Source organism: Schistocerca nitens, chromosome 6 (genome assembly GCF_023898315.1).
Source record: "Schistocerca nitens isolate TAMUIC-IGC-003100 chromosome 6, iqSchNite1.1, whole genome shotgun sequence".
Lineage (NCBI taxonomy): Eukaryota > Metazoa > Arthropoda > Insecta > Orthoptera > Acrididae > Schistocerca > Schistocerca nitens.
This window is the reverse complement of record NC_064619.1, coordinates 373,038,991-373,060,496: the sequence shown is the minus strand read 5'-3', so window position 1 is coordinate 373,060,496 and position 21,506 is coordinate 373,038,991. Positions and strand designations below refer to the sequence as shown.

The following is a 21,506-nucleotide window of genomic DNA, read 5'->3' as shown; positions in this document are numbered from 1 at the left end:
GTAAACTGGTTTTGAAAAAAGAAGCGGCGTCAATGGAGGACCTCCAGGCGTCTGTGGAGACCTTTCGTCGGCAGACGTGCCATTTAATCCCACAATATCATGAGGATTATGTGATAAATACTGACCAAAGAGGTAAAGACATGTTTTCTGCATACAAAATGTTTTTACTGATGTAAAATATATCAATTCAAATTTAATTATAGAAAAAGATATTTACATACACATTCAAATATTGTTTAATATTAAAAATACTATTGTTTCAGGATGCCAATATCAATCTGTTATCAACAGGACTCTCACTGAAAAAGGGAGTATAACAGTTTTCGTGAAAAAGATGTATTTGAATAAAGTGACGCATTCATACACCGCACAATATTCAATAACATTATCCGGAAAACAGCTCCCACATGTCTTCATATGCTTACAAGAAGCGACCGGTCATTTCGGACCTCGTATTCACAAATTAATAGATGGCAAACCAATACTTATACAAACGTCATCATAACATCATCGAAGTCCAGAAAATTAACAGCAGTTTTATACATGGATTTTCTCCGGAAATGTTTAAATTCTTACGTCGGGGTGAATAAATATTTACTTCTCATTGACTCTTGGGGAGGTCAAACGAATTAAGACGAAAATATGCCATCTTGGTCTGTAAGTGTCATACCTCCAAAATGCACTTCTTTGTTGTAACCTTGTGATGTTTACTTCTACAGACAAGTTAAAAATTTCATAAAGCGCTTGCAAAATTGCAGTGCATTGTTACAGGAGAATCGTGAAATTAATTCCCGGGAAGATTGTATAAAAATTCATTCAATAATTCACCATCAATTGTCGTCACCAATATTCCGAGACATGATTCAATATGCCTGATTTGCCTCAAAATTATCAGAAACTAAACATTTTCGTAAATGTTAATGGGACATGTTTTTGTACAGATTTATTGCAAACGCCCTGTGATTGTAAAAAAATCCGCTTTTATATGTTGCATAAGATGTCGCAAAAATTATTGTTTTGTTTGTTTTTACAATAATTACAACTGCGGTTCTTGTTTATAATTATTACATGTATAAAAATTGAATGTTTCCCAATCGACTTTGTTATTCTGATTAAAAACCCAATGTTTCTCCTCATATACTTTACAATAAAAAATGGAAAACCCACTACCATGAATTGTGTTGTTGAACAAAAAGAAAATAATTTTTATTCAATAATGTAACTAATTTGTTAAAGATAGTAGGTTTGGGAAACTTTCTGAATAATTGGTGGAATAACAAAAGAAAATGAAACAGAAGGAAAAAAAAAGTGCCGGAGGAGGAATCGAACCCGAGACCTCTGACGTAAGAGTCTGAGCCCTAACCATCTAGGTCAGACGGCGGCTCGGCAATGGACTAACATTTTATACTCATACGGCACCTAAGAAACTTTGGATTGATTTTTCCCGTGATTTATCGGGTAGTGCGTCCTAATATTTTAACCACATGAGGTGTTAGGGGTCCTCTTTCACCACACAAAATTTCGGACAAATCCCCTACCCACGGTCGTGCTGTCTCCTTGTAAGTCGCGAACTTTCACATTTTCATTCGTTTCTGAGGTGGAAGAGCGGCCGGACCGTGGTTCATCTTCAGATGATTCGCACCTATTTTTAAATCTGTTGAACCAGACAAAAACATTTGACTGGCTCATTCGATTATCTCCAAAAGCTGTTTTTAATAGTTTGTAAGTCTCAGAAGCTGATTTCACGGTTTTAAACAAAATTTCACACAAACTTCTTTGCTCCATTTTTACGTCCATTTTCATGCAGACAGAATCTGGCAACAAACCCTAACAGACCCACACTCAACCAGCTGTCACAACGAACTGAATGATGGAAACGCAACTTCTTGTCAGAGGGCGTTCAAGGACAAGGCACTGATTCACTCCGTACCCTCCGTGTACCTGCCTGCCAAACCAGTAAGCAGTAGCGGATCCATTATTAAAACTTTCCGATCACACCTTGTATACTGGAATAGACTTAGAAGAATCTGGATCTTTTTCTTTTCTTGTACAAAGTCATGCAGTATCAGTTGTTGGAGCACATCCCATCCTCAGAACACAATTTACCAGTCAGTTTGAAACTCCGCTTGTCCAAGGTATTTTTTCCATCTTTCCTAGATTTCTCACTGTTTATCATGAAAGACAAAGATTTTTTATTTGATGCGCCACACATTCTTATTGGTTACAAAGATTCATTTCATTACATAACAAAAAATTTATTCTGGAAGTGACACAAATTTCACAAAAAATTCTGCCCTTGGTTCTGTGTATTCCATATCCACAATTGTATAGAGACTATAAACTTGTTCATTTTACAGGGCATTGGCACTTTAGTGAAGCTTCCAGTTCTTGTTTTATACTAGAAAATGATGGATAGTATGTGGATGTGTACACGATAGTTCATTTGAATGTAAAGTAAGTTTGAAGATCAAATCACTTTCAAAAGTCCTGCTTCACAGCATGCACTTGTTTGCTCTACCAATGTCCATGGCATGGGTAGTGTTTTGAGTGCTTGATGGAGGAGGTCCTTTTCAAAACAGAGTGTACAGTATGTATGTGGAGCACCACAGTCAACCCTTCTAGCTGTGAGTGAACCAGTTTCTTGCAGTTGTTGTTGTTGTTAGACAAAAGTGGCATGTGATGTCATAATTACAACAGCAATTTGACTATGGCACACTCTTCTCAGTTTGTGTGTGCACTGTGAAGCAGGAGATTTGAAAGTTGTCCAATCTCCAAAAGTATTTTACATCAGGGATAAGATGACAACTTCACCATAAATGACTGAAGAGGTGAGTGAAATATAGACTGCAGGAAGAGAGAGAAGGAGAGAACAACAATGGTTCATAAATGTGTTTTTTGGGGGGCAGAGTTTTTGGGGTGGATGGATTTCAGGTTTAATGGCTGGAGAACTGATTACATTCATAACATTCAACAAAAAGTTGTGGATGATGAACAATGGATACCATCTGTGAAAGCTGTGTTAATCTAACAGGTTCTTGAATATTGCAACTGTGGAACAACAAAGATAGTATTGTTTTTAAAATATTTTGGAATCATAAGCCACCATCATTTGATGTATGTAATTACTTTTAAAATCAAACGGTATTTAGACTGACACAGTTTACCTTATAAAAACCTTCCATTGTCCAAAGACTGCTTTTTAGTACTGCATAGAAGTTCTGTCTTGAGCGTTGCATAGACGAAATAGTGTATTAACAGATAACATGGTAAGGCTGATGCCAGTATGGCAAGGGAAACTGCAGTAGAGTTTCATTTGTTACCTTACCTGTGTTATTTAGTTTGATGTTTTCTTCCCTTCTTCTGCCAGTGCTGTCATTTGGCTTTTGTTTGAATACTAAAATCTAAGGGAAATGACTAATTGGATTAAGAATAAGCTACAGGTATAGGAAATGTGTTCTTCGTAGCTTGATATAGAATTTAGTGGCTAACATTAAGGCGTGCAATGGAGTAGTTGTAAGGAGTATATTATTTATTGAACATTTCACATGCACAAGAGTGAATAGTTCACAGGTAACCTCAAATCAACACACATATAAAAAGACAACTATTATTAGGGTGTGTAAAGTGTAGCATTTATTTTTGCCAAAATTTTCATCTATTTTTGGCATCGTTTGTATCTATTTTTGGTGAAAGTAGCGTCCTCCTCCTCTTTGTGTGTGTGTGTGTGTGTGTGTGTGTGTGTGTGTGTGTGTGTGTGTGTGTGTAGTGCTTTGAAACTGACAGTTAACAAAAAGTGGTGACTGGGGAACTTTTTGACTGGAACATTTGCTTTTGCCTTCAACAGTTGTTTTTCCAAAATAGCTTTTGTTTACTTCTTTTGGCTGTATCTAAGCTCTCAGTAAATAATCATTTTATAGTGGAGCAGCAATTTCCCACTTGTGAACTGAATGCGTCTCTGATTTAACTTGTTAAAATAAAACCTCGAGATATCTCACTATTATTTTGACAGAAGCTTAAAATCCCGAGTATACTCAAGCAACTTAAGAAGAGACCTTCAAAAAAATGAAACCTCACTTATATCTGTTTCAGCACATAGTTACATGTTTGGCTGCAAGAGAGCATTTGGTGGTACTATGTTCATAGCTTGGCTGTCTGGTTTTGCCTGAGGTGGTTGCCACTAGATACCGTCTTTCCTGTGTGCAGCTTTGAATAATTGACAACAAAACATTCACTTTTGGACATTATTATTATTATTATTATTATTATTATTATTAATATTTATGGCTGAGGACGAGTAAACACCAAAGCCATCAGCGCCATTGCATCAGTGATATACCAACAAACATTTAAAAATGACAATAAATGGGAAACCAAGTTTCACTCTCCCCCACAAGAATTGCAAGGCCACCCAGATAAGATGAGCTTCAGAAAATCTCGTAATAAAATCCCAAAGGGGCACAGCACAATAACTAGACACAAATAAACAGGGATAAAATACCAGCAAAAAAAAAAAAGGGAGGGGGGGGGGGCAGATAACTGTGGCTGGATGAGTATTTACAAATGTGAGTGACTGAGCCACTACATGACATGTTAAAATCACACATCCGTTATGTTGGAAAGAATTTTGGACACCACGTTAAATCTCAAAATACGAACAACACTCACCTCATTATCAATTAAACAGAGGGCAGGTCCTTTGGGAGTCCCAGATCAATCATCAGGTCATATTACATGGTGTGCACATAGAGTAAGTTCCGTTTGGTTATATAAAACAAATATGTAACGATACAGAAAAAATATTTATTGTAAAAAAAATCTACGACTGTTAAACTACTTTTCTACATAGCCTCCAAAATTTTGTAAGCACTTGTCATAGTGTGGCACAAGTTTTTCTATGCCTTCTTCACAGAAGGTTGCCACCTGTGTATTCAACCATGTGGTAACATGTTCTTTCAGCCCGTCATCATCGTTGAAGTGTTGACCACCAAGGACAGGTTTTAGGTGTAAGAAGAGATGAAGGAGCTAGGTGCTGGATTGTACGGAGGATGATCAAACGCGTCCCAGCGAAATTCCTGTAAGAGTTGTTTGGTCACATTCACTGCGAGAGGTCGGACATTATCATGGAAAAAAACAACACCTTTTGACAGCAATCATTGGTGCTTGTTCTGTATTGCGCGGCGATTGTTTGGTCTCGTGGTAAGAAATCAATCAGCAAAATGCCTTTTCTGTCCCAAAAAAACGGTGCACATGACTTTTTGAGGTGTCAAGATTTGCTTAGGCTTAACCTTTGTTGCGGATTAAGTGTGCCTCCACTCCATTGATTGCTGTTTTTTCAGGGGTGTCGTACAATACCCAAGTTTCATCCCCCATGACTATCCGAGAAAGAAAACCATCACCTTCTTCGTTGTAGTGTGTCAAAAACTGAAGTCCACTGCCCATCCATTGTTTTTTGTGTTGTTCAGTAAGAATTTTGGCTAACAAACGTGAGCAAAGTTTTCAAAATTTCATTTTTTCAGTAACAATTTCATGAATTAGTGATCATCAGATTTGCGGAACTTCCATAGCAAGGGCACTAAGTGTAAACTTGTGGTTCTGCTTAGTTTTCTCTTCAATTGTGTGAACCAGTTCATCAGTAACCACAGATGGGCGTCCACTTCGTTCTTCATTGTGCACTTGATCACGTCCTTCATTGAACAGTCTGACCCATCTTCTAACCAGTGAATCACTCATAGCATTTTGTCCATAAACCTCACAGATTTGCTGATGAATTTTCTTTGGTTTAACTTTCTTTGCTTTTAGAAAATGAATCACAGATCTGATTTCACATGCGGCAGAATTTTCAATTATGGGTGACATTATAAAGAAGCACTACATCTACATCTACATCTATACTCCGCAAGCCACCTGACGGTGTGTGGCGGAGGGTACCCTGAGTACCTCTATCAGTTCTCCCTTCTATTCCAGTCTCGTATTGTTTGTGGAAAGAAGGATTGTCGGTATGCTTCTGTGTGGGCTCTAATCTCTCTGATTTTACCCTCATGGTCTCTTTGCGAGATATACGTAGGAGGGAGCAATATAGTGCTTGACTCTTCGGTGAAGGTATGTTCTCGAAACTTTAACAAAAGCCCGTACCGAGCTACTGAGCGTCTCTCCTGCAGAGCCTTTCACTGGAGTTTATCTATCATCTCCGTAACGCTTTCGCGTTTACTAAATGATCCTGTAACGAAGCGCGCTACTCTCCGTTGGATCTTCTGTATCTCTTCTATCAAACCTATCTGGTACGGATCCCACACTGCTGAGCAGAGTTGAAGCAGTGGGCGAACAGGCGTACTGTAACCTACTTCCTTTGTTTTCGGATTGCATTTCCTTAGGATTCTTCCAATGAATCTCAGTCTGGCATCTGCTTTACCGGCGATCAACTTTATACGATCATTCCATTTTAAATCACTCCTAATGCGTACTCCCAGATAATTTATGGAATTAACTGCTTCAAGTTGCTGACCTGCTATTTTGTGTAGCTAAATGATAAGGGATCTATCTTTCTATGTATTCGCAGCACATTACACTTGTCTACATTGAAATTGAATTGCCATTCCCTGCACCATGCGTCAATTCGCTGCAGATCCTCCTACATTTCAATACAATTTTCCATTGTTAAAACCTCTCGATACACCACAGCATCATCTGCAAACAGCCTCAGTGAACTTCCGATGTCATCCACAAGGGCATTTATGTATATTGTGAATAGCAACGGTCCTATGACACTCCCCTGCGGCACACCTGAAATCACTCTTACTTTGGATGACTTCTCTCCATTGAGAATGACATGCTGAGTTCTGTTATCTAGGAACTCTTCAATCCAATCACACAATTGGTCTGATAGTCCATATGCTCTTACTTTGTTCATTAAACGACTGTGGGGAACTGTATCGAATGCCTTGCGGAAGTCAAGCAACACGGCATCTACCTGTGAACCCATGTCTATGGCCCTCTGAGTCTCGTGGACGAATAGCGCGAGCTGGGTTTCACACGACCGTCTTTTTCGAAACCCATGCTGATTCCTACAGAATAGATTTCTAGTCTCCAGAGAGTCATTATACTCGAACATAATACGTGTTCCAAAATTCTACAACTGATCAATGTTAGAGATATAGGTCTATAGTTCTGCACATCTGTTCGACGTCCCTTCTTGAAAACAGGGATGACTTATGCCCTTTTCCAATCCTTTGGAACGCTACGCTCTTCTAGAGACCTACGGTACACCGCTGCAAGCAGGGGGGAGGGGCAAGTTCCTTCGCGTACTCTGTGTAAAATCGAACTGGTATCCCATCAGGTCCAGCGGCCTTTCCTCTTTTGAGCGATTTTAATTGTTTCTCTAACCCTCTGTCGTCTATTTCGATTTCTACCATTTTGTCATCTGTACGACAATCTAGAGAAGGAACTACAGTGCAGTCTTCCTCTGTGAAACAGCTTTGGAAAAAGACATTTAGTATTTCGGCCTTTAGTCTGTCATCCTCTGTTTCAGTACCATTTTGGTCACAGAGTGTCTGGACATTTTGTTTTGATCCACCTACCGCTTTGACATAAGACCAAAATTTCTTAGGATTTTGTGCCAAGTCAGTACATAGAACTTTACTTTCGAATTAATTGAACGCCTCTCACATAGCCCTCCTCACACTACATTTCGCTTCGCGTAATTTTTGTTTGTCTGCAAGGCTTTGGCTATGTTTATGTTTGCTGTGAAGTTCCCTTTGCTTCCGCAGCAGTTTTCTAACTCGGTTGTTATACCACGGTGGCTCTTTTCCATCTCTTACGATCTTGCTTGGCACATACTCATCTAATGCATATTGTACGATGGTTCTGAACTTTGTCCACTGATCCTCAACACTATCTGTACTTGAGACAAAACTTTTGTATTGAGCCGTCAGGTACTCTGTAATCTGCTTTTTGTCACTTTTGCTAAACAGAAAAATCTTCCTACCTTTTTTAATATTTTTATTTACAGCTGAAATCATCGATTCCGTAACCGCTTTATGATCGCTAATTCCCTGTTCTGCGTTAACTGTTTCAAATAGTTCGGGTCTGTTTGTCACCAGAAGGTCTAATATGTTATTGCCACGAGTCGGTTCTCTGTTTAGCTGCTCAAGGTAGTTTTCAGATAAAGCACTTAAAAAAATTTCACTGGATTCTTTGTCCCTGCCACCCGTTATGAACGTTTGAGTCTCCCAGTCTATATCCAGCAAATTAAAATCTCCACCCAGAACTATAACATGGTGGGGAAATCTACTCGAAATATTTTCCAAATTATCCTTCAGGTGCTCAGCCACAACAGCTGCTGAGCCAGGGGGCCTATAGAGACATCCAATTACCATGTCTGAGCCTGCTTTAACCGTGACCTTCACCCAAATTATTTCACATATCGGATCTCCATCAATTTCCTTCGATACTATTGCACTTCTTATCGCTATAAACACACCTCCCCCTTCACTGTCCAGCCTGTCTCTGCGGTATACATTCCAATCTTGAGTTTAGGATTTCATTACTGTTTACGTCTGGTTTCAGCCAACTTTCTGTCCCTAGTACTATATGGGCGTTGTGACCGTTTATTAATAAGAGCAGTTCTGGGGCCTTTCTATAGACGCTCCTGCAGTTTACTATTAGCACATTAATATTGTTATTCCCTGTTGCATTTTGCCTACTCCTACCTTGCCGCGTCTCAGGAGGCGTCTTGTCGGGCCTAGGGAGGGAATTCTCTAACCTAAAAAACCCCCATGTGCACTCCACACGTACTCCGCTACCCTTGTAGCCGCTTCCGGCATGTGGTGCACACCTGACCTATTCAGGGGGACCCTACATTTCTCCACCCGATAGCGGAGGTCGAGAAATTTGCACCCCAGATCTCCACAGAATCGTCTGAGCCTCTGGTTTAAGCCTTCCACTCAGCTCCAAACCAGAGGACCGCGATCGGTTTTGGGAACGATATTACAAATAGTTAGCTCTGATTCCACCCCACGAGCGAGGCTTTCCGCCTTCACCAATTCCTCCAACCGCCTGTACAAACTGAGGATGACCTCTGAACCCAGACGGCAGGAGTCATTGCACAAAGCACACGCCGGCAGCAGTGATCTGAAAATGGCGTACTCGTCTTCTCCTTGAGTTAGAGTAACTGCCGTGCATGCTCGGAACTGCGATCGTAGCACTGCCATGGGTAGAAATAGAAACAGAAGTTACTTTGTGGATGACCCTTGTATAAAACACACTCAATTAAAGTATGTCATATTGACATACTGTTACAGGTGTGTCCACATCTCTGATGTATTGGGGTGCCTCGCGACGTTTGAGGAAGCCATGTGTCAGTGGACAGTGTCCCATTTGGAACCATGTAAGGCTACTTCTACAGACAGTTACGGGCGGAAGGAGGTCTTCCATGGTCTCACTGAAGGTTTTATGGAATTAAGTTTAATATTCCTCCCTTCCGACCACTGAGCTGTTTCTTTAAAATTCTGCCTACTTTCGATGAAATGTTTTCTGGCGCTACGTGGACGATACTTTTGTAGTGTGGCCTCACGGTGAAGAAGAGCTTTCACGGTTTTTACAACATCTGAATTCCATCCACACAAACATTCAGTTTACGATGGAAGTTGAAAAGGATGGTTGCCTACCATTTCTGGAAGTCATGGTTACTCGCAGGGTGGATGGGTCATTGGGGCATTCTGTCTATCAAAAACCCACGCATATGGACCTGTACCTGCAGGCGTCAATCTGTCATCACCCGTCACAAACTATGGGCGTCCTTCAAACGTTGGTGCATAGGGCACATGTCATGTCTGATGAAGACAGCCTTGCAGACGAATTAGAGCACTTGAAACCTGTATTTCAACATAATGGATATTCTGCACATCAAGTCAGTACTGCTTTAAGGATGAAAAAACGTGACCACCCACAAGATCAAGAGGATAAGCATTTCTCCCTTATGTCGGGAACATTTCATCGAAAGTAGGCAGAATTTTAAAGAAACATCGTGTGAAAGCAATCTTCTGGCCACCTACAAAGACTCGTGCGCTTCTGGGCTCAGCCAAGGATGATCTGGGATTACAGAAGGCTGGAATTTATAAAATACCTTGCGAGTGGGGGAAAGCCTACATTGGTCAGACCACACGCACAGTACACGACCGCTGCGTTGAACATGAGCACCACACTCGCCTTTTACAGCCCAGTAAGTCGGCCATAGCCGAACATTGCATTTCCACAGGACATACTATGGATTATTCTGCCATGAAAATCTTGGCCCCATTGAGATCCTTCTGGGATTCAGTTGTTAAGGAATCCGTGGAAATACGTTTGGCTGAAAATCTCATTAATCGTGATGGCGGCTTTCAATTGAATAAGGCCTGGGACCCGTTGATTTCTTTAATATCAACCAAAAGAAAACTTTTTATGGCTTCTGACATGTCGAGCGACAAGTAATTTTAATATTGAAATGCATGTTTTACTTGTTTCACGCATTCGTTTGCGCTCCATAGATGCAGTAATATTGTAGAGGGCCTTGGAATCGACAGGTGGCGCGCATGCAACGGTAACTTTTGCATGCGCGTCTTGCGGCACTTTTACGTATAAATAGAGCGACTTGCACTAGCAATCTCCAGTGTCAAACACTGGCCTCAAGATGGCTGTAAGGTTGTCAGCCGAAATATCGTGGAAAGAAGTCGATGAGATCCGGCTGCAATCCCGAAATGGTGTGGAATATAGAATAGTTGTTGCTGCCATGAAAATCATTGTCCACTCCCCATTGGGCAGTGTCTACAATGACAGACAAGCAGGAGGAGAAGTCTGTGGCCTTAGGCAAATCCATGGCGGTGCTAAAATCTGTAGCTTGACCCATGTTCATGTGTATTATATCTGTAGTATTAGTCTCTCAAGTATCCAACCCTTGGGGCAAGTGTTGTTAGAACCCATAGCGCACTACGTGCATTGAAGTTCTCTAAGAGAAAACAGGGAAAGGGTAGTTCATCAAGATGTGTGAGGATTGCACTGTCAAGAGGCTGATGGGGCGGTATGTACACAGAGCACACTGTGACAGCAACATGGGCCACCATCCGAACAGCAACTGCCTGTTGCCTTATGGTTAAAGACACAGTGGGGAGTGAAAAGTGTCATTGACGAACACTGCAACCCCATCTTTTGCCCTGTCACCAGTAGGATTGTCTCTTTTGTAGAGATGATACCTTCCAAGTATAGGCACATCAATCTGTTTAAAGTGAATGTCTTGAAGACAGAGGCAAAAGGGGCTGTCCTGTACAAGAAGTCTCAATTTCTGCAGATGTATCCTTTATTGATTCATATTCCACTAGAGTACGGGAGCTGTTTCATCTTGATTTACTCATGTCTTTGCTCCACCATGTTGAGGCTCTTGTAGATTGAGATGAGGTGGAAGAGCTGCGTGGCTCTAGTGAAGAGGCATCAAAATCCATGATGTCCACATCACCAGTTTGATGTGCCAGAATAATGTTTGATGGTGCCAAGGACAGCTTAGGACCCGGATGCGGAGACCTTTCCCAGCAAGGATGAGGGGGAAAAAGGGGCTGATGAGAGGCTTTTTTTTTTTTTTTTTTTTTTTTTTTTTTTTTTTTTTTTTTTGGAAGAAAATGGGCATTCAGAGTCACTCTCCTTGTGGGGTGCCTTTGTGATGCCACTGAAATCATTGCTGGTCTCTTCTGTCATAGCTGCCTGGATTGCTTTGTATTTAGTGTCTTTGGCATGTACTGTTGCAAGTACAGGTTCTGGTGGTTGATAGTGGTACACTGGATGCCGTTTGCGTCTAAGCGTCGACCTTGGGAATAGGTTTCTGCACCATGCAAATATAAGAAGTGGCAAAGACATGGGGTTTCATTGCCTTATATTCCTTTTTGGCTTCTGCATAGGGGATCCTCTTGGTCACTTTTATTTCCTGAATTTTGAAAGCCTCCGCAAAAACAGGGCATTCTTGGCTCCAGACTGGCAGTTAATGCAGGCTGCTGGAGATGGACAATCAGTCCCAGCTTCATGGGTTGCCTTTTCACACTTCCCATAAGTCGTTTTGCCTCAACAGCTCAGCATCGTATGGCCGGAACGGAGGCATTTGTAACACGCATAGGGTTAGGTACATAAGGCCTAACCCTGAGACGGAGGAACCCTTCCGTAATATGGTCAGAGAGCGTTAGAGAATAGAAGGTGGCAGTCTTCTCAATTTCTCCATTATTCCTTTGCATTCGTTGCTCCACATACGCTATCCCCTTGATGCCCATTCTTGTTCAATTCGGCAGTGTCTATGTCCATAATGTGACCACACTATTGCTGGAGTTAAGGGAGTTATGCAACACAACAATTATTTCATAATCACCCAATTTTTGTGCTTCCTATGTAGTTCCACCTGATTTGCCCTGCTAGTCTTAACCAGTAGAGAACCATTTTGCAACTGCTTTATAGACTTTAGGGTACCAACAAGCTCTTCTAAGACTTTATGAACATAAAAAGGGGACACTTTTTCAAACGAGCCCTCCTTCCTCTTGATTTTACAATAAACATCCTGGTTTATGACTCCTTGAGCCCCATTACTAAAGACAGATTGATTATCAGCAGGACTATCGTCCCTCATTTGTTTGGATGAGTGAGTGCAAGTACTCCCAGGGTGTACACCCATCACACTGGGAGATGGAGAAGAAGATTTCAAGGGTTCCGTCTCGGTCCCACAAGCAGCTAGGGAAATAATGGTCCACTCAGACAGATCACTGCGTGCCTGAGTAAGCCTTACATAACTGAACTGAAGTGCGGCAGGTACTCTAGAGGTTGTTCACTAACAACTGTTCCACCTCAAAAGCCGTGCATCTCATTGGTGCACAGCCACAGCACACCTTGAGATTGAGTTTTTTTATTTTTTTTAGATAGAGGTTTTTACCGTCCTCGTGATCTGGGTGGTCAAGCCGAGATCCCCGTTCCTTGTGATACACAGCGTTCCACCGCTGCCCCGCACGGTGGTCGCTGAAGCATACACAGGGTTTATGGTGACACAGGACTGGCTGTGCTTACTATATCGTTGTTTAAGCAATGCTTTCAAAAATGGATTCTTATAGTGATCCTGAGTTTGACATTGAATTTAGCAGCTCAGAAAGTGAAGAAGAATGTTATGTTAGTTCATTAGAGACTGAAAGTGATGACAGTTTGTCAGTTGAGCAACAAGTGCTCAGCCTTGGTATGAGATAAATACATCAACTGCGCTCTTCCAACATTTATACAGGGTGTTACAAAAAGGTGCGGCCAAACTTTCAGGAAACATTCCTCACACACAAAGAAAGAAAATCTGTTACGTGGACATGTGTCTGGAAACGCTTACTTTCCATGTTAGAGCTCATTTTATTACTTCTCTTCAAATCACATTAATCATGGAATGGAAACACACAGCAACAGAACGTACCAGCGTGACTTCAAACACTTTGTTACAGGAAATGTTCAAAATGTCCTCCGTTAGCGAGGATACATGCATCCACCCTTCGTCGCATGGAATCCCTGATGCGCTGATGCAGCCCTGGAGAATGGCGTATTGTATCACAGCCGTCCACAATATGAGCACGAAGAGTCTCTACAATTGGTACCGGAGTTGCATAGACAAGAGCTTTCAAATGCCCCCATAAATGAAAGTCAAGAGGGTTGAGGTCAGGAGAGCGTGGAGGCCATGGAATTGGTCCGCCTCTACCAATCCATTGGTCACTGAATCTGTTGTTGAGAAGCGTATGAACACTTCGACTGAAATGTGCAGGAGCTCCATCGTGCATGAACCACGTGTTGTGTCGTACTTGTAGAGGCACATGTTCTAGCAGCATAGGTAGAGTATCCCGTATGAAATCATGATAATGTGCTCCATTGAGTGTAGGTGGAAGAACATGGGGCCCAATCAAGACATCACCAACAATGCCTGACAAAACGTTAACAGAAAATCTGTGTTGATGACGTGATTGCACAATTGCATGCGGATTCTCGTCAGCCCACACATGTTGATTGTGAAAATTTACAGTTTGATCATGTTGGAATGATGCCTCATCCGTAAAGAGAACATTTGCACTGAAATGAGGATTGACACATTTTTGGATGAACCATTCGCAGAAGTGTACCCGTGTAGGCCAATCAGCTGCTGATAGTGCCTGCACACGCTGTACATGGTACGGAAACAACTGGTTCTCCCGTAGCACTCTCCATACAGTGACGTGGTCAACATTACCTTGTACAGCAGCAACTTCTCTGACGCTGACATTAGGGTTATCGTCAACTGCACGAAGAATTGCCTCATCCATTGCAGGTGTCCTCGTCATTCTAGGTCGTCCCGAGTCGCGAGTCATAGGCTGGAATGTTCCGTGCTCCCTAAGACGCCGATCAATTGCTTTGAACGTCTTCCTGTCGGGACACCTTCGTTCTGGAAATCTGTCTCAATACAAACGTATCGCGCCATGGCTATTGCCCCGTGCTAATTTAGAACTTGAGAAGTGTGCAGCGGTAGAGAGAGCACTTAGCTGGCGACATTTAAGAGAGACTGGGGATTAAAGCTCACTTTATATGGAAAAAGAAGAATTGAAGGAAGAACAAAAGTGAATTAGATATTGGAAAGGCAAGTGAAAAAAGACAGTAATGGAAACTGCAGACCACAGGAAAAAGAATATCATAGAGTGGTGGGAAAAAAAGACAAAAATTGCAGAACAAGGGTTGAAAAAGAGACGTTCTAATGAAAAAACGGTGCCACAAGGCAGGAAGAGGATAGCAGAAACAAGGGGGAAAAGAGAAGATTAATTACAAATGGTTCAAATGGCTCTGAGCACTATGGGACTTAACATCTGAGGCCATCAGTCCCCTAGAACTTAGAACTACTTAAACCTATCTAACCTAAGGACATCACACACATCCATGCCCGAGGCAGGATTCGAACCAGCGACCGTAGCAGTCGCACGATTCTGGACTTCGCGCCTAGAACCGCTCGGCCACCACGTCCGGCTGAAGATTAATTACATTTAGAGATAACTACTGTGTTGTAAACAGAGCATTACTCTTGCCATTGTGAATTGAATAATTCAGCCTTTCATGTGACAGAAATATTGTCAGACCTGGTACTGCCTGAGTGCCTAATGCCATTGCATTGCATCATTGTAAGATTGTGTGGCCTGCTGCATGACACTCTTCACTTCTGAGGTAATGCAGGCATGAGGCGTTTCACATACCACTTTCTCATTTTGGGGAAACTTCCTTGACAATAGCTTGTAGATGACACAGGCCGTCATTGACCAAAGTTGATTATGACCACAAATTTATATGTCAAAGTGCAGCAAAATCAATTTCACATGCCACTTTCTCATTTTGGGGAAACTGCCTTGACAATAGCTTGTAGATGACACAGGCCGTCATTGACCAAAGTTGATTCTAACCACAAATTTATATGTCAAAGTGCAACAAAATCAATTGCCAGTTCATTTCTGGGCAAAGCATAAGTGAACAGTCATAATATTAAGAACAGCATCATAGCTGTTGGGTACATAAGTCAAACCCCTGTCTTTGCTCACTGTAGACCAAATACTGTACAGTTTGGTGATGACACAGGAGTATTGTCATTGAGCCCTATAAGCATGACTGACAGGTACTCATTTAAAAATCCAGTGTAGAATAATGACAATATTGTGAAAAGGATAGTTGCTACTCATCACAAAGCAAAGATGCTGAATTGCAGATAGGCTGTGTGTGTGTGTGTGTGTGTGTGTGTGTGTGTGTGTGTGTGTGTGTGTAATTCTGATACATGCCATTTTGGCAGAAAGCTAACTTGTTTGGCAACCTTTTTGTTCTGCCTATCTGCAACTCAGCATCTCAAGTATGTAGTGAGTAGTAATGTCCTTTTCATAATATTGACAAGTATTCATTGTCTAGATGTATATAATAAACATGTGAAGCAGCAACACACATAAGTTTCTAACAGGGCACTTTTCAAGCAGATGGTGAAGTATTTTTGTGTGGGCTGTGTGATGAAATGGGGCTCTTGATACAACTGCTCAGCGATGAACTGTTTTGAGGAACTGATCTGGCATTCCAGGTCATTTGATCTTGATCCTATTGACCACATCTAGAAGGTCATCAAGCAGAAAGTCTGGGCCATGTGTCCAGTTCTGATCAGTGTCTGTGCTGAGTGGGTGTTCTTGACCAGCACGCCACCCCAACACATTTGGTGCCATGTGAAGTACATGTCTCTTGTACTAACATTGTAGTTATTCGGTCTAGCTATTGGGTGCATGAGTCAAACCCCTGTCTTTGCTCTCTGTAGACCAAATAATGTACAGTTTGGTGATGACACAGGAGTATTGCCATTGAGCCCTATAAGCATGACTCATTTAAAAATCCAGTGTAGAATAATGACAATATTATGAAAAGGATAGTTGCTACTCATCACATAGCAAAGATGCTTTATCACAGATAGACACTGTGTGTGTGTGTGTGTGTGTGTGTGTGTGTGTGTGTGTGTGTGTGTGTGTGTGTAGTTCTGATAGAGGCCGTTTTGGCAGAAAGCTAACTTGTTGGACAGCCTTTTTGTTATGCCTATCTCCAAATCAGCATCTCAAGTTTGTGGTGAGTAGTAATGTCCTTTTCATAATATTGACAAGTATTCATTGTCTGGATGTATATAATAATCATGTGAAGCAGCAACACACATCAGTTTCTAACAGGGCACTTTTCAAGCAGATGGTTGAAGTATTTTTGTGTGGGCTGTGTGATGAAATGGGGCTCTTGATACAACAGCTCAGCAATGAACTATTTTGAGGAACTGATCTGGCATTCCAGGTCATTTGATCTTGATCCTATTGACCACATCTAGAAGGTCATCAAGCAGAAAGTCTGGGCCATGTGTCCAGTTCTGATCAGTGTCTGTGCTGAGTGGGTGTTCTTGACCAGCACGCCACCCCAACACATTTGGTGCCATGTGAAGTACATGTCTCTTGTACTAACATTGTAATTATTTGGTTTATTTTTCTCCGCTGGCAGTGTCAGACCTGCAAATCATCCCTCTTTTTCTTTCCACTACGAACTGCACAATCTACTAATTGTTATTTTCTTTGTATTCCCTCACTATCACTGTATCAAAGCAGAGGGTATATGGTTTCACACCACTCAGTATCTTGTCCACATTCCTTCTCTGTTTCCATATCTCGGTAATCACAGCTTACATATCCAACCATGAAACTTTTCACAGCAAGAAAAGCAATGATGAGAATCTCATTATGAAGTGATAGGCAACAAAAGTATCAGCATTATTATGATCAAGAATGTTATGGATAGCTAGTAACAGTGTTGATAGATATATTTAATTCTTGGCATGTGAATGAGATGTATCACACTCAACTGATAATGAGCTTAGTCTGGTCTATTTCTTAGAATGGAAACCCAGAATTGCTTCATGATTACTGGCCATTTAGCATCGTACCCACTGTATGCATGGCCATCTCACACATTGTTCACATTCAAATGACAGCATACATACAAAAATTCCACTTATGGGACAAATATCAGTCTGGCTTTTGTTATCAATAAAGCACGAACAATACTCTCTGACCTGTAGTATCCAATAGACAAGTGTGAGGCTACAATGTTAACATTATTAGACTTCAACAAAGTGTTTCTTACTGTGAACTTTGACATACTTCTCATAAATAATCCCCAGCTAAAATTTTCAAATAGTGCACTGATGTTGTTTGAAAACTGCTTGTCTGTGGAAATGAGAAGTCTTAAAAGAGGCATATTCTTTCAGGTGTGCCATAGAGCTCAGTCCTGGGCCCACTATTGTTCACCTTGCATGTCGGTGACATCTCTTCAATTCAAAATTTCTGTGAATATGATTTCTATACTACTGATGACCTCCAGCTTTACTAAAGTGTTAGACATTAAGATGTCATCTTTCATCATCCAGGTGTGTGGTGATCTGTATTCAGTGCCTCTTAGTCCTCCAGAAGTTTCAGAACATATTCCACAGATTGCGAAATATTGGATGGAACAACCACTTGTTCTGCTTATCTCCCACATTGTGATGATGTAATCCATCAAGGTACAGGTTTTAAAAACTATACACCAGGTTGATCTTATTACTACCCCATTGGGCACTGGCACTTGATTGGTCAGCACATGGACACTTCAGACGGGATGCTGGAAATGGAAATACATGACATGAACTTTTAAGGGAGCGGGACAAGGTTGTGGTAAAAGGGGTAATGAAGAAGCTACTGTGTTTGTTTACAACAAAGTAAGGGTAATACTAATTGTTCTGACTACAGCTAATCAATTCTGATGAATGTGGGCAGATGTACCTTTTTTCCTCAATTGCCTCCTCCTTTTATGTAAATGCGTGACTTTTTAGTATTCATTATGAAAGAATGCGCCACACTGGTTGTACATACTTGTATGTAAATAATAGGTAGGCCAGTTTTATTAGCTGCAAGTTGTACCTAATCAGCAGCAAATAAAACTTGGTGTAAAACTGTGTTGCAGTTTGTAAAGTTTGGTGCATTACTCTTCCAATCTTATATAACTGCATCCAAATTCCCCCCCCCCCCCTCCCCCTAAGGGTTCCTGTACAACTTCTTTCAATTGATAACCGGTGAATAAATACACAGTTTCACTGTTTAAATGCAAAGTACACATTTTTTGTATTAGTTTTGCACCGTATAATTATGCTGTCAGCCATATGGATCATAGATGATTGACAAAATATTTACTTAAGTAATAGTCTGCTAAAGACAAGTTAAAATTCTTACTTGCCTTGTTTAGCAGAGTGATGGCATCATGTTGTTGCAGTATTTCAATGAGTTTTGTACTCGTCATCTTCAGGCAAAGTCACTTCGTAAGAAGATGGCGAGTAAGAAACTCATTGAAACATTGTGAAAACACAACGCAGCTCAGCTTGTTGATAAGTTTATATATAGTTTTACAATGCTAATCTTATAATGTTGTGTTGCAGCTGCCATTTAGTATTCTTCCCCTTAACATCAAGCTAGTTACTTAATTACATGTTACATACATCATTTGTACGAGTCTTTCATTGATATGATGTGAAACGAGTCATTTTACAGGATATATGTACATTATTAATGGACACATTAAATTCATGCAACTAAACTTATTATTTTTTAAGTAAAATTGCATCAATGGAATAGAAAGAGTTGCCCAGAAGAAATAATTTTAAATTAGATTTTAGACTTACTTTGCTACCTGTCAGACTTTTTATATTATTGGCAAATGACCAAATATTTTTGTTGATGCAGATTGAACTCCTCTCTGAGTGACAGACAACTTTAACAATTGATAATAAAGGTTATTTTTCCTCGTCTCAAATTGTGATGGATTATAAATGACGAATTTCTTTAGCGAACATATGAATTGTGACAGCACATGTAAATATACCTAGCTCCTTGAGGAGGTACCTACTTGACGTCCATGGGTGAACACCACACATTATAAAATTTCCTGGCAGATTAAAACTGTGTGCCCGACCGAGACTCGAACTCGGGACCTTTGCCTTTCGTGGGCAAGTACTCTACCAACTGAGCTACCGAAGCACGACTCACGCCCGGTACTCACAGCTTTACTTCTGCCAGTATCTCGTCTCCTACCTTCCAAACTTTACATTATTCTTACTGCTCGCTTTTGTGCAATTAGTACTTTCTTTCTAGGTGGTGAGTTACCCCAGAAAATGATTTTGTATGGCATTATTGAGTGGAAATAAGCAAAATATGTTAGGAGGTTGATACGTTTATCTCCAGGATTAGCAATGATATGAATAGCAAAAGTAGCTGAACTTAATTTTTTGAGAAGCTCAGTAATGTGCTTTTTCCAGTTGAAGTTTCCATCAATATGTACACCCAAAAATTTTGAGCATTGTACCTTACTTATTGAGTCCTGCTCATTTGCTGTATCAGTTGTTGGTATGACTGTTCGTTGTACAGAGCCAAATGCAATGTGTTTTTTTAATTTATGGAGAGTCCATTTTCATAGAACCACTTAATAATTCTTTGGAAAATAACATTTGCCAACTCCTCTGTTGCTTTCTCTCTAGAGGGTGTGTGTTATAACACTATTATCATCTACAAAAAGTACCGATTTCACTAGTTGAATGTTACTTGCAAGGTCATAAACATATATAAAGAACAGGGGTGGACCCAAAATTGAATCTTGTGGACTGCCGTTTGTGATTTTTACCAACTGGCAATATATTATTATTTAAGGCTTGTACTATTTGATGAGTGACTGTATAAATAGCATTCTCAGTTCAGCAACCTTTCTGGAATCCAAACTGTGATATTCTAAGTAAATTGTCTCTACTTAGTGTGCGATTATGTTTAAGTGTATTACATGAATACAAGTATTACGAGTGAAATAATTATGTAGCTCCAGTCTGTTATACATCTTGTGTGGTTTGGATTTATTAATGTTTTATTTCTTTCTTCATTGTTACAGATCAGGCTCATTGCACTTGAAACTTTATGTGAAGTTGCACGGAAGTTGGGTGAAGATTTCTTGCCATTGCTGCCAGAAACTGTTCCATTCCTTGCTGAATTACTAGAAGATGAAGATGAGGAAGTTGAAAAAGCATGCACAAAATCTGTGCAAGAACTAGAGGAAATTCTAGGAGAGCCTCTCCAGAAATATTTTTGAGATGTTTTATTCAGACATGTGAATTGTTTTACATATTGTGTTTGTTGTTGACATGTCAAATGTGATCACTATGTTACTTGTTAATAGTGAGTAGATGGAGATGTAAATTTTATGTATGTAATTTTGTTGGTTCCTCTTTTTTCCCCCCCTGTATATTTATATTCATCCCCCTCCTGGCTTCTGCAGATATTAGGATTTGTACAATTAACAGGCAGTTTGTGATAAGCATGGACGGCAATTTTTTTTTAAAGCCTGTTACAAGACATACCAACAGCATGAATGAAAAATAAATAATTGTGTAGACTTATCTTCAGGTTGTTCATTTGTTTCTTTGAATAATGTGACATTGATAGCACATGGTGTAATCCTGGCTGGCTTGGCTCTAGTGCTTTTGTAGTTGAGAATATGTTAAACACTCATCTTTCTTCCTTTCTGCCCAGTCCATCTCACCCTTTATTTCTGTGTGAGAACTTAGAAAACAAAGGTAATAATTATTTGCATACAGAGTAACCATAGAATCTAGAGGTTAAAATTTCTGGCATTCTGGCTTTCAACCCAGAAATGTCCCTGTTTGATTCACTACAACAATATCGTATCTCTCTGACAAAGACTTTACCTGAAACATGCTTCAGTCAGCCTGAAATGGCCACCTGAGAAACTCACTGAATAAAAAAATTAATGATATTAGTAAATGAGAATGAAGTGACATTAAAATGGCAAATTTGAATTTGGTAACAGTATAGCCTTTCATGGCTAGTATTTACTTTCTTGATCTTTTTAGTTGTGTGGGCATTAGGTTGTGG

The 21,506-nt window shown here is 40.5% G+C and overlaps 1 protein-coding gene across 1 annotated transcript in view; it reads left to right on the top strand.

Moving 5' to 3' along the window:
* Positions 1–21,010, top strand: part of LOC126263641 (HEAT repeat-containing protein 1) — a 291,901-nt gene extending 270,891 nt beyond the window's left edge. The window contains exon 25 of the mRNA XM_049960733.1: positions 20,506–21,010. Coding sequence (XP_049816690.1) covers positions 20,506–20,703 — 198 coding nt within the window. The 3' untranslated portion in view covers positions 20,704–21,010. The remainder of the gene's footprint in view (positions 1–20,505) is intronic.
* The last annotated feature ends 496 nt before the right edge of the window (positions 21,011–21,506 follow it).